The following is a 19,678-nucleotide window of genomic DNA, read 5'->3' on the forward strand; positions in this document are numbered from 1 at the left end:
TGTTAGGTCTTTCAGGGGATCAGGGCTCCCGAGCAGTGTTTTAGAAAGTGTGCTCCATGGACTTCTTATAGTCTCAGAGCAAGATGGCAGTTTATGGGGGTGGAGTCTGGGAATCTCCATTATTAACTAGCTCCTCTGATTAACCGCTGGCATGCCAAAGTTAAAAACTGTCTGCTATACATTTAGAACGAGACAATTACAGGTAGTTTAAAACGAGCCATGATCAAGGAGGTTCTTTGGCAAAATTATTAGTAATCCCCTACCTTGCAAATATTCCTGTGTTCTATTAGGTAGCTTTTCCGCTTCCTGTTTCTAAGTTCTACATCCCTGTTACCTATTTCTTTTCCTTTTTTTTTTTTTTTTTTTTGCGGTACGCGGGCCTCTCACTGTTGTGGCCTCTGCCGTTGCGGAGCACAGGCTCCGGACGCGCAGGCTCAGTGGCCATGGCTCACGGGCACAGCCGCTCCGCGGCATGTGGGATCTTCCCGGACCAGGGCACGAACCTGCATCCCCTGCATCGGCAGGCGGACTCTCAACCACTGCCCTGCTTACCTATTTCTTAAGTTATAGATTGAGACTTGGTTGCAATTTTCTGGTTTTTTGGCCATGTCCATCCAGGATTCACCCTTATTATGTACTAGATGTGACAAACATGGAGGACAACCTGGCCTATCTCTTGTTATTTTGGAATTGCTAAAAATGCAATGAAAGAAAGGGCATATTGGTACATGATCAAATAAGGTGCAATTCTCTTTAGTTTCATCTGATTATCTAAAAAAACGTTTAAATGACAATGGACTGCCTATTCCATAAGATGAAGTAAATCTGCCTAATCAAGTAACTATTTGAAAATAGGTGAACAAGTCCTTTCAGGGAACTGAGAAATGTCATAGCCATCCTATGTGATGAGGACTAAGCTTAACCTAGTATGAGATAAAGCTGGAGGTGAGAGTGAGGCCATGTCTAATTACTGACAGGTAGTAATGGATAAACTGGATGGTCAAATGGCCATCAGATAGTCACAATGATGAAATGAAACAAGGTACAACACACTGCCTTAGAATGAACTGAAATGTTCTCAAACTCCTCCTTTCCCATGATTACCTAAAGTCTCCTTTTGTGCAATTATTTGTAATCATATGATTCATTCTGGAGTGTTTTATTGTATACATGCATTTTTATTTAGTTATATATGTATAGCAATATATAATTTATACAAGTAGTTATATATATAACTGTGATTAAATATGTGTTTAGTTACATACATAATTATATGACTGTATGTATGTGTGTAGAACTAAAATGTATATACACAGAGGGATCGACTGATCATGTAAAGTGATTGGAAATAGTGTTTAACACATTTAAGGTAGTCTAGTTATGTCAGGCACTGTGCTAACCACTTTCCAGTGCAATTTCATTTAATACTTAAAGTAATCCAGTGAGTCAGTAACTAGTGTAACTATATTGCATACAAGAAAACTGAGACCTGAAGGAATAAGTAACTTGGATGAGGTCACCAAGATGCTGAGTGGAGGCAACTCAGGTCTTTATCACAACATGATCCTGTTTCCCTCTCTTTTTAGACATTATTAAAAATTGTGTTGCTACACTAGCTCGAAGCTAGTGAAAACATATTAAAAATTTAATGTGACAGCATGGCTAAATCCATTAGAAAGGATAATCAAGTGGCTGTAAATGCAATGAGTAAGAGCATCTGCCTTGGAGCAGGCTGACAGGATTTGCACCCTAGCCCCACCCAGGGAAGCCACTTAACCTTCTATGTCTGCAGTGCCTCATCTTTAAAATGGAAACAATTACAGTATCTACTCAAAGGTTGGGGACAATTAAATAAGTTCATATATGTAAAGTGTGTAAAGTAGTGCTTGGCTACAGTGCAAAGGTTATAGAAGATTAGTTATTCTTATTTTTTTCTTTCAAAATTTATTTAATTTATTTAATTTAACTATTACCATTTTACCTGTAACATTTGCTGAGTTAAATTTTCCCCAATTTTTTTCTCATTTTTCAAGTCATGCTTTAATTCACAAAAAAATCTATTTTTATAACGGACATCTGTTAATGCTTTTGTGTTTGTTTTTAGCCTAGTATCTTTTCCCTGCAGGAACTTCCTCTCTCCAACCTGGAGGGGCTCTCCATCATCCACAGTGCCAATCAGAGCCAGGCTCCTGCAGTGACAATGTGATTGTTCCCAGGGTATTACAGGATTTAAGGGCAGCCAATCAGTGCCCCTTTCAGAGACTCTACAGCTACTGACAGATAATTATGGTTTCATTCTGAGTCATGTACAATGGGTAGCCTGTAAGCCTGGAGCTGCTGGGAGATCACTTTGTACCACATGAAAAGCCCACCTGAGAAGGAAGCCATCATAAAGTAAAGCAGAGGTAAGAGAGAGAAATGTGACACTTGAACTATAGGATCCAGATGAATGGAGTTCACCTTCTGGACTTCCCTAGTTGTGTGAGTCAATAAATTATCTCTGTCTAACTTAGAGATAAGTTTCTATTATTTGCATGCAAGAGTCCTGATTAACTCACTGATAAATTATTGGTAAGCGTATCTCTAATGCCAATACTCAGCTTATTATATTATAATAGCAAGAATAATTAATGAGTTTAAAATAGTCCCTATAGGTTGCTAAATAGCAAGACATTAGAAATAAGCACCCTTTGGTGTGCAACAATGTATGCTGTAAAGAATGGAGAGAAACCAATGATTTCAAGTCCAAGCCCTACCACTGTGTGACCTTAGGCAAATTATTGAACCTTTCTGGTTTCTAACATAGAGACTAAATCAAGTTACTTATTAGAGGATTGCTGTGAGGATCAAATGACACAATGATAGCTCAAGCACTTCAATATATAGTATTATATTTTACTGAGTCCATGTCTACACTAACAGAAAAAAAAAAAAGCACGATAAAGGAATTTTCTCTTCCTGACACATCTACGTACGTTACAAAGACCTTACAACTTTCTTTTATCTTTTGCTTTTTCATGCCAAGAAAAAAAGTACAACTAACAATTTTTCTGAAGAACACTTGGGAAATGTGCACATCAGTTTGCATATAATTTCTAAAATTATACAATCAATTCTTGGTTACTCGCCAGAGCAACTGCTTAGCTTAGTGTTCTGCTATCCTTTTCCTAGATCCAAATCCTTGGCTCACCCCACACCTGCGTTCTATAAATGCCTTTCACATCTTTTATCTCTTTCAGTCTCTATTACAACTTCATTATATGGGCAGGAATCATTACCCTGTTTTACAGATGAGAAACTGAAGCTCAGAAAAGGTAAGTGATGGCTAATTAGAATGGCAGGAAGTACAACATCACAAACTGCTTCACTGCTGATCCTTACCTTTGATTCAGAGTCACTGAGGTGCCTAGATGTTTACTTCCTTGCATCTGGAATTTTAGTGGTTCTGGTGTGGTTTACAGTATCCTGAGACTGAAAATTCACTAATTTCAGTTGTGACCACCCTTGGCCCGATACTAGTTTGCTTGCGTATTCATCAGATCCTACGTGCTTAAAATTATTTGGTACTGGCCCTGTGATAATATCTAATCAGGAAATTATTAGTTCCCAAAAAGACAGTGGAATAGAACCTGGGCCGGTAATTACTTTTGTAACACCTCAGCTAATATTATGACATAATTTAATTCGCTTTTCTTTATATTCAATAATACACTTCTGTTCGTACACCAGCAGGTAGGTAACTCATTTGCCATCTGAGCTTCATTTAGCAAATAGTACAACTCCTGTGCCTCAAAGGCAAGGATGAACTAGAAAAAGATACTGAGAAGAGAGGCCAGTTAACCCCCAAACTGATACCTGAGTCATTTAGAAGAAGGAGATTCTACCTGAGCTGGTTTCCACATCACCTTGTCTGAGTGGCAGGACATTTTTAGTGCTTAGACATATCTATAGCCAAGTAAAATGTGTTCTTTCTGGTCAAATATAAATGCCCCTTGAATAATCCCATGTAATTCCCTCTTTGTAAAACGCTGTATCTCTTCCTTTTCTTTGTTCAGTGACTGGCCTAAGTTCCATCTCCCCTGAAAATGCAATTCTGACTAGTCAAGTCCACAGTGATTCTCCCTCCTCTGAACTTGGAGACCCTGATTTTATACCAAGCTAACAATTCAAGGAAATAAATGATCATTTTCCCAAGTTCATATAACTCATCTCCCCAACAAACTTTCAAGGGCATTTTATGAAAACTTGAAGGATATTTTATGTTTTGCCCTTTACATTCATATTACTTATGCATGTATACTGTGGTTTCCCAACAAGAGTTTCTTGAGCTATTGATATCTATGCCTCTGGTTTCTATTACTAGTGATAATTAAACATTCATAATCTATAGCTTCTATCTACACAGAAGGCCAGCATATTTCCGAGAGTGGGCATCATTTGTTCCACTACTGCAAGAAAAAAAATTTTTAATGTGAAGGTTATTTTCTTAATGTCCTATTCTTGCATAACAGGAAAATGTATGACTGGCTTTAGAGATATTTCAGATTTGCACTGTGGTAACAACATCAAGTTATCCTACTGGATTTCTAGATTATAGATATCAAACATACCTTTAACTGTATTTAAAGGTAATGTTCCCTGACAAGGTTAGGTCACAAGGTTATTTGATAATTCTCTCCTTTCTGCCTCCTGGATGAGTAAAAGAATTACACTTCCCTTTTATCTATTGAATTATCCTAAATATTTCATTAATCCTTTGGCTACATGGTAGTTCTTTTTAAGGTCACAGATTCCTTCAAAATATATCCACCTAGCTATGATTTACAACTAATTAAATGATGTTAAAGGTTGTTGACAAAATCAAAACTACAATGAGGTATCACCTCACACCTCACACTCAGAATGGCCATCATCAAAAAGTCTCCAAATAATAAATGCTGGCGAGGTTGTGGACAAAAGGGAACCCTCCTACACTGTTGGTGGGAATGTAAATTGGTGCAGTCACTATGGAAAACAGTGTGGAGGTTCCTCAAAATACCAAAAATAGAGTTCCATATGATCCAGCAATCCCACTCCTGGACATATACCCAGATAAAACTATAATTCGAAAAGATACATGCACCCCTATGTTCACAGCAGCACTATTTACAATAGCCAAGACATGGAAGCAACGTAAATGGCCATTGACAGAGGAACGGATAAAGAAGATGTGGTATATATGTACAATGGAATGTTACTCAGCCATCAAGAACAATGCAATATTGCCATTTGCAGCAACATGGATGGACCTAGAGATTATCATACTAAGTGAAGTAAGTCAGACAGAGAAAAAGACAAATACCATATGATATTACTTATATGTGGAATCTAAAATACGATACAAATCAACATATCTACAAAACAAAAACAGACTCACAGATATAGAGAACAGACTTGTAGTTGCCAAGGAGGGGAGGGGAGGGAAGGAATGGGCGTTTTGGATTAGCAGAGGCAGACAATTATATATAGGATGGATAAACAATAAGGTCCTACTGTATAGCACAGGGGACTATATTCAATGTCCTGTGACAAACCATAATGGAAAAGAATATAAAAACGTATATATATATAATGTGATATATATAGATATATAATGTGTATATAGATATATAATGTGTGTGTGTGTATATATATATATATATATTTGTATAGCTGAGTCACTTTGCTGTACAGAGGAAATTATCACAACATTGTAAATCAACTATACTTCAATACAATTTTTTTAAAAAGGTTGCTGCCAATAGTAACTCAAAGCTCTGATAATAGATGGACTGTGCCATTTAATATGAATGTAGTCTAAGAACTAATTGTCCAAGCAATTTATACATGCTCTTTTCCAATTTCTGCACCACCATGTGCAATAACAGGTATCAAACAGATGTTTATCTATGAATGTATTTGCCTCTTTAAGTGGTGGAAAATCTCAACAAACTTAGAGCTAGATGTTGCCTGAAAACTAAAAAGGAAGCAGGACCAGTGGTTACAGAATGTACGCTCAGAACATCTGGGTATAAATTCTGGCTCTGCCACTTACTAGCTTTGTGATTTTGCCAAGTGGTTCATTTCTTTTGATTCAGTGTTCTCACTTGAAATATAGATATAATAGTTAAACCTATCTTCACATTTTGTGTGTGTGTGTGTGTGTGTGTGATTTAAATAAACTCTAAAGCACGTTCATGAGGAACTGCTTTCTTTTTCTTTTTTTTTACGGTACGTGGGCCTCTCACTGCTGTGGCCTCCCCCGTTGCAGAGCACAGGCTCCGGACGCGCAGGCTCAGCGGCCATGGCTCACGGGCCCAGCCGCTCTGTGGCATGTGGGATCTTCCCGGACTGGGGCGCGAACCCGTGTCCCCTGCATCGGCAGGCGGACTCTCAACCACTGCGCCACCAGGGGAGCCCAGGAACTGCTTTCTGAAGCATGCAGTGAGCCATTTTCACTGCCCTGACTGCCCCGCCACTTCTTTTAAAACTATCTATCACTCTTCCTTTAAGAAGGAATTAAAACTATCTATCACTCTTCCTTTAAGAAGGAATTAAAACTATCTACCACTCTTCCTTTGAGAAGGAAACATTTATTAAGAAGAATTTAATTTTAAATAATGCAACACTGCCAAGGTAATCTATCCTAAAAAAAAGCATCAGAGATACATATAAGAAATTATACATAAAGGTTATCTAACACTGAACAAATAGAAATAACCTAAAAATATAATAGCAGGGAATATGTATAAAATATTATACATGCTCTAATGTCACATATAGGAAAACAGTATACAAAGAATGCGGTATACTAATATATGTAATGTGACAATTAAAATATCAATATCATAAGGTTCTTGTGCCCATAATAAGTTAAAAGTGCTTAACATAGAAATAGGCATATAGTAAATAAAAGAGTACTGTTAGTAAAGATCAAGTATTACCATTATATCAATGTGTAAACATTTATAAGTTCTAAGGAAATACACCAAATATTAACAGTTTCTCTTTATTTCATTTACCTTTTAATGTGTATTTCTCAATTTCTCTATAATACATATACTTTTTACCAGTAGATATTTTTGTCTCCATTTCCTTTACTGCTCCATCCACCTCAATAAATTTGTGCCCCTGCCTTAGTGGGCAATTTGCAATAAGCATTTATCAATTTAAAAATTCACAACTGAATTAATAATATAACACAATGATTAAATCATTATCACTTTTGAATGGAAGATATTACCTTCATGAGAGATTTCCTTCCAGGGATTTGGTGGATACATGAAAGCTGCATTCTGGATTTGGTCGTGGATGTCCTCATCTTCATTAAATGGGAATGTGCCACTTAGGCTTACATAGATGATGACCCCAACAGACCACATGTCTAGAGAGCGATTATAGCCCTTGTTCCTTAGAACCTCAGGAGCCAGGTAAGCTGGGGTACCCACCACTGACCTCCGGAAAGACTTCTCTCCAATGATCCGGGCAAAACCAAAATCACAAAGTTTCACCTGTTGATAATAATGGTTTGGAGATATAGTAAGGTCACAAACTGTGTGTCTTAGTCCACAACTGCTAAAAAACAATTATAATATTTTACATATATTGTATGGATTTCTCACGGTAGAATAGCTATTTTCCATTTTATGTACTTGAAGATAGTGGTTTAGGTACTGATACAAAAGTATGCTTTTATTCATAAAAAATATCATGTAAACATTCTCCTTCCCTCCTCTGTAAAACCAGAGATAAATGTGAAAATATGTATACACAGAAGTGGGTAATAGTGTTTTGCCAGGCAGGAAAACATCATGCAAACTGATGGATTTAACTCAAGGGCTTATGATAAGGAAAGGTTGAAGGATAAGCACAAGGATGCATCATGCCATCCACAATATTCCTCAAAATTAGCTCTGCACGGACACCTAGCCAGGACCTGAGGGTATCAGGGAGCCAGGGCAGAACAGCCACCTCAGTCACTTCAGATATGACAGTTCCTGGGAAGAGATCCAGTTGTTTTGCATCCTCTGAGTTGAGGAAAAGAAGAAACTTTTTTCCTTGCCCCTGAGAACAACACTGAACTGCAATATGTTGCCTAACATTAGAGAGCTGGTAGCATCCCTAGGACTCTTAAGTGTCTCCCTCTTAGGCCAATGCTCCCAGCATTGACCTAGTGCTGCCAGTTCTCCAGGATGTCCACACGACAGAAGCAGAAGCACAATGAGAGGCTCAGTGTGCATTATTAAGGCAGGCTGAGCTGAGATGCAGAGCGACAAAGCTGCAGTCCCCACAATATAAGAAGGGTAACAAATGGATGAAAACAGACAGGTGAGACTTGAAACAAAGGTTTTGAGGAGAAAGGGTGACAGAATGCTGCAGGGGAACCAGTGATGCTGTCGGCTGGCTTTTTTGCTGAGAGGCTTTCATACTTGCCTGAGGGAAAGGATCAGCTGATGCTAGCAACACGTTTTCTGGTTTGAGGTCACAGTGAACAATATTTTTAAAGTGTAGATGACGCAAAGCTACAAGTATCTATAAAGGAAAAAATCATCAAAATCATTTTATTTTAGTCTAAAAGTTTATTTCAATATGTTTTCTACTAGGACATAAATTTAGAGGGTCAAGAGAAACCTCAAAATGAATGGCTGAGTTTCTTTATACTCCAGTTCCTGAAATGAGCTAGATTAATTAACACAGCAGGTTTCTAAGGAAACTTTAATGGAAAAAGTATCATATTATGGTATCCATATAGCAACCAAAACAGGTGTAGATAAAAGAATTCAATGATATCTAACAAGGATATATATTCCTTAATATTTTCAAAGAATGAGGACTCAGTCACTGTGCATTTTAAAATTTCATGAGTAGTTTTAATACATGAGCCTGCACACACATTATTCATTTGGTACGTATCCTGAACGCTGGATGCTACAGATATAAATTAGAAAATACGATAAGCCACTGCAACTTTTTTTTTTAAGTGTAGTTTAGACTGGGGAGGTAGGGACTAAACAACAAGGGTAGAAAGCTCTAGGTAAACAGTGATAACATTTGATATTAGATATTACCTTTTTTTTTCTGACTCTAATTGATTTCTTACCTGAGTAATTAAAAACTTCGTTATGTGCTCTGGCAACCTGCCCTTTTCACTTGACAAGATCATCTCCAGCATGTCTCCATGGAGTTTTTCCATAACAACAAACACTCTTTCAGGCGTCTCAAACATACACTCCAAATTTACAACACCAGGGTGATGAAGGTTCTATTAAAGATAAATAAAGCACTTGAAGAAAATGAGTTTTTTGATACTGTTTGGCAAGCTCACTGATTATACAAAACTGTTCACGTTTAAAGCTGTGGAGAAACCCACACTTAAGATTTTTAACACCTCTAAATTCCACATGTGCTGCCTTATATTTTTGAAATTCTAATGTCTCCAAAAAATACATCTTTACTTTCTGTGCATAGTGAATTTTTTTTTTCTATGCTACAAATCCAAGTTCCAACACAGTGAATTGCTAATTAGGTTTTAATTAGAATACCATACTGAGAAATCTGTAATTTCTTAGGATCATCTCCAATATTAAGCATACTGTCCTAAATAAGTTTACTAGGCCATCTCTACACACTTCGTAGAAATTTAAGGTAGACAAGATGAAGTATGTTCATCGAGTGCATCTGACTGCACTGATGAAGCACGTTAGTCAAAACCTTTTGGCACTGCTCTGCTCTTGGAGGCTGCTCTAGTTTGCTCCAGAAGCTCTTACACAGAGTAAAGACCCCCATGAAAACAGAAAAGAAATGATTATTGAGCCCTGTTTTGTTCAGGACACCATGCTATGTTGTAGTGCTGCATCGTTCTCAAGCACTCAATAAATATTTCCACAATAAAGTAATGGCCAATAATGATAGGCTGAATTTGGCTTGACAGGTTGTCACACATGTCAAGTAAAGTTACTTTTAGCATTAGATGGGCCCTTGTAATGATGCTTAAGTCTGAATGTTGGTCTGGGGTCATCAACAAAAGCCTTTGATCATTTGACTTTTAATATTTTTTTTCTGCACATGACAACAAAAAATCCTAACATTAAAAGAACTATTACATATTCCACTTATATTTCAATGAAAAATGGGGAAAAAAATCATCACGAATAAAAACCACCAAAAGAAAAAAATAGGGACTAACTTTAATGTGCTAACAGCTGAACAGGCAGAAGAAATTGCATCCTTTATTCTAGGGGAAAAAAATCTCAGCGAGCAATAAAATTAAAATTCCACCAATTATTGGAAACCTGAAATGGTTCACTCTTCAGACCTCACAGACAGATGCTGGGTGGTGAGCAGTAGAGGGGATGTGGGTGAATCTGCACTGTCATTGTCTTCCATGCTACTCATCGGCATAGAGAGCCTGGCATCAACTCAACATGGAGCTACGGCTGTGGTTGGCAGTAGCTCCCGTGATGATAACCTGTCTCTCTGGGTGCCCTTCCACTACTTTGGCAATTGTGATCTCCACCTCAGACATCTGATGGGTCTTTCTGATTCTGAGGCCTTGGTGCCCAATCATGCAGTATAATGTGGTCATGGTATAGCAAGGTACTGAATGTAGTCTGAGAGATGCCTGCACACCCACCCAATGGCCATTCACCTCTCGAGGGCTGGAGTGATTATTCTTGAAACTGTCAAATCTTGCTACTTCAGATAGACTAGGCCCCCAGAGTTATTCTCTCCTGGTCAGAGCTCAAGTACATGGGACAACTGTGGGATTAACAAAGCTCACACTGTCACTACTCTTAAATTTCTTTGTCCCAACTGCCTACCAATAGGACCAGATAGCTGGTTGGCTTTGACCACTGTGGGAGTGCCAGATCCTTAGGTGGGAGACTTTAATTAATGACTCCATATATCTGTTCGATACGCAGTATGGAAGACCAGTGACAGCATGGTTCATACCTGAACCTGTGCCCAGGCTGTCACAACAACTAGACAGACCACCAGCCTCTGGGTATCCAAGCATCTCAGCTGTCCTCTTTTAAATCAGTGATCACAGAAGAAGCTTTAAGGATGACATGAGAGTCCTGCCAGAGTCATGATTCTCCCGGGACAAGTCCACTATGAGATGTGATAAGTATACCTTCCTCTTCTGAGTATCTTCTTAACTGATTCTTTCTTCTATTTACTCTAACTTTAAGCACTCAAGCAGTGTTCTTGGGAGTTTGGCTTCCTTAATTGGCCAAGGCCTTGTCTAGGTGGGGAGTGGGAACAATGAATAGGAAAGGAGCAGACCAACAGAAGTAGGCAGCAAAGCAAGCAGGTCCCTTGTGTTTAGATAGGAAAACCTAGAGCGTGAAGGAGAAGACAAAAGTTAAGGGAGTGAGACCTCCAGGACCCAAGGAGGGCAGGGGAGGACACAAGTGGTGTGGTAGTGGCTCAGCCTGCTGCTTCTGCTGCCCTTGTCGTAGGCTGTGAAGGTTGGGGGGAGAGTCAGAAGATGACCAGGAATCTCTCCTACCTAAATTATTCGAATATATGCACAGTGTCAACCCTCATGCGCCTCTACTTGTATTTTTCTAAGCATATGAGTTCCTAGTGGTACTTAAGTCCTTCAGTCAGTATACTCCTTTTTCCTTTCCACCACTCAACAAGAAGACTTGAGAGGCCCCTATTCAGAAGGTAGGACTTTAACATGTGCTTATCTAATTGGTATATTCCTAAAATGTTCCAGGCCAAAAGTATGGAATAGATTAATGAGATTGTTTACTGTCAATTATTTTGTGCCATGTTCCCTGTAGACTCTGAAGGACTGTACAATTCTCCTTTAACAGCATCTTTATGAAAAGGATAAGGGAAAATTTTTCTATTTCTCGATAAAGGACTTTGAATATAGTTAGGGATATATTTTAGAAAAAAGTATAGGACTTTGAATATAGTTAGGTATATATTTTAGAAAAAAGTATAGTCAATGAATGCATTGAACTAAAGGTCATGTATACACAACTGGTAAAAAAAAGTGTCTTAGAAAAGTTTAAACTCATATGTTCATTGCAACTGGCCCTTGGTCTTTTACCAAAACCTTTATATTTTATAGGTTTGCTAAAGAATACATTGAGTGGTAGCTGAAAAATCTTTCCAATAGCAAAATGACTTCATTTTTTCTGTATAGCTGATATACAATAAGTTGATATTTTTTTGGGTTTATTATATATGGTTGAGACAAGGCCATCATAGATGCCTACTCAAGACCCATAATTTTTTTGCACTGAACCAAATGACCAAACTTGTTTTTACATTTGACAATAACAAAAGAAAATGGAATACAAAGAATCATGCCTTCATCATCCAAATTCTCTCTACTATACTGATGAGAAGCATTTATTTAGCCTAGAGAAGATAATATTTGAAGACTAGAGATAGAAAAAAATTAAAGTCACTATTTTCTGTCATGTATGATTCATATTATCTTTTTAATACCTTAAGATCAACTCTAAGATGAGCTTTAACCAAAGTAGTTGATGTGACTTGTTCACAATTTTAATTTTGTATATAAAATATGAAATAGCTTTTCAACATTTCCCTTCTGAAGTCTAAAGTAACTTAACTTAAAAATGGTTTGATGACTGTAACATCAACTGTGGAATAGTAGAGTTCAGAAAGAATTTTTGCTAACTTCTCAGGCCTAGCTCAGGGATTTGGACAATAAATTTCATGGCAGAGTAAGCTACTACAGGACTTTCTGACCATCTGTTTGTTGCATTTAAGTAATTTAATTTTCAGGAAATGAAACATTTGGTCAAATATAGGAAAGAATAGTGTCTATTCACACATTACAGATTGATGACATATCCATGGGGTGAATATAAGTTGTTTCGAAGACTGGGAGGAAATGCCATTTGGAGATCAAGACAAAAATTCTCCTGACTCAAATTGCAAAGAGAATTCTTATGTAATTAATGGAAACTAGTCACTAAAAGCAAAGGACTTTATAAAAGCAGCAACATTTTATAAAAACATTTAATTAAAAATTTTAGTTTATGCGTGCCTTCTATTTTATGTTACTTTTTTTTGGATTTGTATTAAGGAATATTTAATTTGTACTTATAATCTTTGATTCTAATAGTTTTGCTTTATTGTAAATCTAGCATTGCAAATTCATTCTATATATTTAGCTGTGATAAATTAATGTCATGTGTTTCCTTTCTTCTACCTTCAGGATTATTATACTCAAACATATGAGAGATAGGAAAGAGAAAAATTAGAATCAATGTATCTTTTCAACAGGTTATTTAGGATTCAGCCTTAATGTGGGAACTTCTGACTACTTTTCTATCAAACAACTAAGTGGTTTAGGTCATACTGGGACAGAAAGAAAGAAACTTCAAAGTGAAGAATCCAGGATCTAAATTCTAAATAGCATGCAGAGCAGACAGAAGAATATACCACAGCACAGTGGTGCACAGCAATGGGGGTGGGGAAGAGAGGTGCCTTTCTCGGAGGCAGAGCACCATGGCAACGGCTTTGTTGATTCTCATTCCCGGATGAGGGATAAACATACCATCTTATGAATTTTCTAAACACAGTCTCTTACAATTTATGCTTCATTTACTGGTCCTAGAAGTCATAATCACCTAATGCCTTATGAAGGGGACACAGTGTGTAACAGTACCTTGATAGATGCTGAAAAGTCATCGTGTAGAGAGCAGATAATTATAAAAAGACTTGCGAAAGATAATACCCAAATTGATACAGTAAACTCAGCTATCTCTCCTAAATTCTCTCTTTAGTTTGATAACTGGGAATTTAAAGTAAGTGGCAGAAAAGAAAATTTCCTTTTGTGTTTCACCTAAAGGAGGCTACATTAAGCTAAGTATGAACTGCCACAAACTTGCACCTTCTAATTTGTCCTCCCCTGTCTTCCCTTGTGCTGTATTTTCAAACTTCAGTGATGGCAGAGGTGCCTCTACTGTGAAGTCAACAGGTGAGGGCTGCGTTACACCATGTGAGAGCCCTCCTGATATAACATGAGGATGGAGATCGTTTGGTTGTTGCATGTGAACGTATCCCTATTTCATGTTCCGTTGGCAAAAACCCTACAATTTAAAAAGGCTCATACTCTAGTGGTTATCTTTTTGGAGGTAGCATTTTTTGGGGAAATTTCACCTGTAAAATTTTAGAAATGCACATTGATAATAACCTAGAACCAAATAAAGCTAACATATACTGTCAGAGGAATAAATGCACCAATATTACTTCAATAAGACCAGATGTAACAATCCACCCTCCTGTGAATAGGTATCACTGGCTGACATTTAGATCAATGGGGCCACAACCAAATTTAACCTATTAGACTCTGAGAACTCAGAAATGACCAGATCATTCCTGGTAAAAACTGTCTGCCTATACCATCCATCAGAACTGGAGTGTAATGTTACTTTTTTTGTATGGCACTAATTAGCTCAGATTGACCCTGGTTTAAATAGTTCAAAATTTTGTGGAAGAAATAAGTTGAAGCATCTCCATTGACTGCTAATGACAATACATATATTGTGTCTGGATATCAAGAAAGGGAGTCAACTTTTAGGTGGCTGGATTATAATGCGAAATTTACCATTATTTCATCTTAAGTTAGCTGTAAGTCCTCTGCATTCTATTAAGTAACAGTGGAGCAAGAAAATTTTTTTTAAAGGACCAGTTCAATATTTGCATGGAAGAAAAAAAATCAGGTGACACCTGATATAAAACTTCTGTATTCACATATATCCATAAACCTATATACAACCCTCTCAGTCATTCTGCACTTCATCTCTTCTGGAAATGCTTTAATCTAGCTTTAGATTCCAGGGCTGTGCAGACACATGATAAATAGAATGAGTCCTCTCCTTTCCTTATTAAAGGAGAAGAGACCGAATGCAGAGGGAGGAGTATGTAAAAAATACACTTAAAAAACCCTTCCATCATCTCTCATGTTTCTAGCCTTTCTTGACTTTTCAGTAGGTAGAAACAGTATAAAAATATGTGATATTTTCTACTCATCACCAGGAAACTTTCAGGTTAGAGGTATGAATGACAAATTTAAAAAGCAAAATCTAGATTCCTAAGCCCACCATCTAGAGTCATACATACACTGAGGTTTCACTGGCATTGATGTTTGTATATGCGTGAAATTGTTACTATAATTTTTGGTGGTCGAGGGAGTGATTTCTATCAAAAGAAAGACCCTTACACAGCAAGGATCCTGCATACATCCTAGTATCTATCCCCTAGCCCCCGACAAAGGCCGGAGTTCCAAGTTGAATTTAGGCAAAAGGACGTAATATTTGAGAACAAGCAGCAAAGGCTTCAAAGGCAGAAAATTAATAACTGATTGTTACCTTTTAAAAAAAATCAGTGTTAGTAAACATTCTACCCATAAAGTGTGACCCCCTTTCCTCTATGCCATTACTGTTTGTTTTTAGCGGAAAGGCAAGAATTAAAAGAATGGCATGTTAAAATAAGGAAATTGGAATTTGTAGGTCAAGGTGTGTTTACTGTACATAAAAGTTAAAAAATGGATCAAATATCTGGATATTTTTTTCTATTTGCTACAAACGCATGGCAATGGAGACAACATCTGGAAAACATTTTTATTTCCTGTTAACCTGCCTGATTGGAAACATGAACACATGAATCCCATCTTACCTTGGTGTTAGATTTAAAGTGTAACTTTTAACAATTCATATCACTGTAGCCCAGTTACTATATTTAAATGTCAGCACCCCAGAAAGCATAACATTCTATTATAAGGTTAAATGACCTGTGTAGACACATAATCTCTCTGATGTCTTAAGTACTGGATATTGGGAACTGGAGTGACCATGTAAAGTCTACTGTACAGGGTTAGAAGACAGAACATTATGTGCAAAAAGGTCAGTCTGTGATATCTTACATTTGTGTAAGGGTTCTGTGGCACTTAACTAGCATATTATCAAAATTAAATAAGTTCTTAATTATGTGGCATCTCAGAATCTTTAATAAGTGAAAGACTATTCACTTCCAAGATGTAGATGACCTGGTTGTAGTACACAATATTTTCTTAACTGTCTTCATGAGAACATCTTAACCTCCACCCTCTTCCATGAAGGAACTCAAAAGACATGATCTTCCAAAAATATGTTGGGAAACATTGATTTAAAAAACACTTTATAGGAACTTCCCTGGTGGTCCAGTGGCTAAGACTCCACGCTCCCAATGCAGGGGGCCCAGGTTTGATCCCTGGTCAGGGAACTAGATCCCACATGCCACAACTAAGAGTTGCCCCAACTACAGATTCCGCATGCTGCAACTAAAGATCCTGCATGCTGCAACAAAGAAGGATCCTGTGTGTCGCAACTAAGACCCAGCGCAGCCAAATAAATAAATACATAAATAAATAATTTTTTAAAAAAATAAATAAATATAAAACACCTTATATATTATTTAATTTAATCCCCCCAAAACATTCCTGTGAAGAAGCAAGCACACCAAGTCAGACGAATTCTAAGCCATAATTAAGGAAACAAAAAGAGGGTTGCCAAAAAATGGAAAAGCTTTGACTGGAACCTGACCTTCTGACACTAAGTTTTCACTATGACTAACTTCTTAGGGAACACAATACCTATTCAGAAAATTTTCTAAGTTTGTTTTCTTTTCCTTATAATAGATCTTTGTTTTATTTTTCCCTCTATCTTAGATATATATACACATAATCTGTGGGCTTTATTTACTGGAACGTGCAGAAGATAACAAGATTACTTTAGAGCTGCAGAACATGTCTTCAGAAGAAACAATTTCACTAAAATTCTTCATGCAGTAATATAAAAAAGAAAAATATTTGAAGAAATATGATGAACATGTAAGATGAAACAAAAGAAGTATAAACTAACCTGTCAGTACACACAAAAGAGAAAGAACTCAAATTTTGCATATTTTTTCTAGAGAAAGAAAAGTTGACTCTTTCATGATTTAAGTAAAATCACCAGTTTGTGCAAATTTTCATTTTCCCACTCATATTTAGCAATATTATTCTCTGGTTTTCTATCATGATTACCTCTTTTCCACCTACTCTTGATCGTCTTTTTTGACTAAGAGAACAAAGCCAGGTATTTACAAGATGTATATTTAATCTTGTTCTGTGAAGATAAATTACCATGTTTTTTGGTTTTGTTTTTGTTTGTTTGTTTGTTTTTTTGCGGTGCACGGGCCTCTCACTGCTGTGGCCTCCCCCGTTGCGGAGCACAGGCTCCGGACGTGCAGGCTCAGCGGCCATGGCTCATGGGCCCAGCCGCTCCGCGGCATGTGGGATCTTCCTGGACCGGGGCACGAACCCGTGTCCCTTGCATCGGCAGGCGGACTCTCAACCACTGTGCCACCAGGGAAGCCCAAATTACCATGTTTTGTAGTCAAAGAGGAATGCATGCATGTGCAGTTGGGGCAAATTCTGGACAAAAGATACAATGAGACCAAAAAACCCATCTGCCACTTTTGAAGAGCTAGGAGCAAAAGCAGGGGGTAGGGAGCAAAAGCTGGGTACTGTGCATGCCCCTACCTAAGGGGTGGTAAATCACCTACGCACCCCTCTGGCCGAACACTGGATACATCCCTACCCTCACCCCATATAAGGAACCAACTCTCACCCGCCTTGGGGAGCGAGCAAGGGAAACTGTTGCTTGTTTTCATTCCCCCCTGCTGCAGCAGGGGTCCCAAATAAAGCCTTGCCTGAAACAACAAAAAAAAAGGAATTAAGGTAAGGAATACTTTATTGTCTTATTGGCATGCTCTGTGATTCTGTATCCCTCTGTTTCCTTGAGCTGTGGCTAAATAATTTGTTCAACAAATATTTACTGAGTGTCTACCAGGGGTCATGCAAATGTTAATGTATATATGTTCAGCTTTACCCCAGGATTTGAGTCAACTGTGTTCTCTGTTACAATGAAATTATGTGTCTCTATGTTCTCTATTTAGGAAATTCTCAATATCAAGTTATTTGAACTTGTTCCTAGGAGCTAGATTTACAACTTAGTGGTGGCAATACTAGTAGTATAAGTTCGGAATCTTTACTATATGCTAGGCACTAAGAATTTCACAAAATTATCACACTCAATTCTTATAACATCTGTTCAAGGTTTCTGGATAAGGAAAGTGAGAGTCAGAGAACTTAAGTAACCTATCCAAGCTCCTAAGACTCTTAAGCCTGATGTGAGAACCCAGGCAGTCTAACCCCAGAACTTAGGCTCTCTAAACTCTATGTTATCCATTGCCTCAATGCTTTCCTTGGACTCAAATCCATTTAGGGCCTGTCCTGCCTGTTCTAACTAGTGTGCTTCAGGGGCCACGCTACTTAAGCCTCCTCACTTTGCTCTCAGAGTGCATTTGAGTATGTTGTCTGGATTTCTGAATGCTGCCTTGTCAGTCTTCTCACTGCAGTGTCCTCTGTACCTGTTATGACATCCACCTTGACAATTTGGATTCCTCGCCTTCCTAGCTGGAAGAACTTCTTCCTTACAGCTTATTCTGTTTTTAAGCTCATGTACCGCCACCGTGTTGTTCTGTGTTACCAAATCCCCTCCTGATCTTGAGGTTCCATTGCCTTTAAAGGTATCACTCTGACATGTTCTCTGATTTCTTTTGCACCCGATGCCCAATTTTTCCCCCCAGGTCTAAGCTTCTGAGACAGCTGTAACATCTGGAACAATGAGCAGCCACTCTACAAACTCTTCCTCCTCATAAAACATCATAGTTTTCTAATTAGAGCCTAAAATGTAATTATTTATTTATACAAGAACGGGGGCATTTTGACTGTCACAACTAGCTGAAAATAGCTTCTAAGAAAGTTTTCTTGCCTTTAAACTTTCTTCTCTATAATATGTCATCCCCAAATACTGATCTGATCATAACAATTTCTTTTTCAAAATATTTCAATAATTCACAAACACCAAAGCATAATAAAATCCAGTTGACTTGGCACAATATCTAAGGTTCTCTATGAACTCACATGAAAGCCATTTCCCAGTCTTACCTAAGCGTACTCTGTCCTTTCACAGCAGTCTCTAAACTATGGTAGGCATACTTTTGGGGTACCAGAAGATTTTAAAGATATGTGAGCAGAGGGATAGTTTTAAGAAAATGTGCTTTGTTTACATTTGTGTCTCTACTGCTTGGAACATGGTGAGTACTCAATAACTATACTTTGAATGAATGAATGAATCTTAACAGTCTATAAATATTCTTCTAATACAGATCTATTTGAGAAAATCCCCACAGTCTTCAAATTCTCCAACCCCAAGTTGCCTTTCAGAATAATTTTGCTTCCACTTTCCAAAAGGAAGGCATGCTTCTCACACATTCCAAATATTACTAGGGTACCTTGCCATGGGGAAGAAAATTGTCTGGGAGAAAAATAAAAGGAAAATTTGAAACATTGTGTTGATATGAAGTGAATGACCCTAATAACTTGGAAATCAGTTCTTTTGCAACTTAGTTTCTAATTCATGCTTTCACCAAAATTAGAGAAGCATTTAATAGATTTATTAACAGAGAGAGAATTAAAAGAGAGAGGATGAATTTCGAAGATAAATCACTGGGATAGTTTTGTCTTGTTTTGGGAGGGCTTACAGCTGGGCTCCTACAATTTAGAAAAACAAAGTTG

At 37.6% G+C, this 19,678-nt stretch overlaps 1 protein-coding gene across 1 annotated transcript in view; it reads right to left on the reverse strand.

Moving 5' to 3' along the window:
- PRKD1 (protein kinase D1) overlaps positions 1–19,678 on the reverse strand; it is a 164,110-nt gene that overhangs the window by 15,241 nt on the left and 129,191 nt on the right. The window contains exons 14-16 of the mRNA XM_089907541.1: positions 9,119–9,280; positions 8,452–8,550; positions 7,262–7,529 (exon numbers count right to left, since the gene is read on the reverse strand). Coding sequence (XP_089763667.1) covers positions 7,262–7,529; positions 8,452–8,550; positions 9,119–9,280 — 529 coding nt within the window. The remainder of the gene's footprint in view (positions 1–7,261; positions 7,530–8,451; positions 8,551–9,118; positions 9,281–19,678) is intronic.

The sequence above is a fragment of the Delphinapterus leucas genome, chromosome 2, assembly GCF_059928025.1.
Source record: "Delphinapterus leucas isolate spDelLeu-1000000601 "Yukka" chromosome 2, BTC_Dleu_Yukka2, whole genome shotgun sequence".
Lineage (NCBI taxonomy): Eukaryota > Metazoa > Chordata > Mammalia > Artiodactyla > Monodontidae > Delphinapterus > Delphinapterus leucas.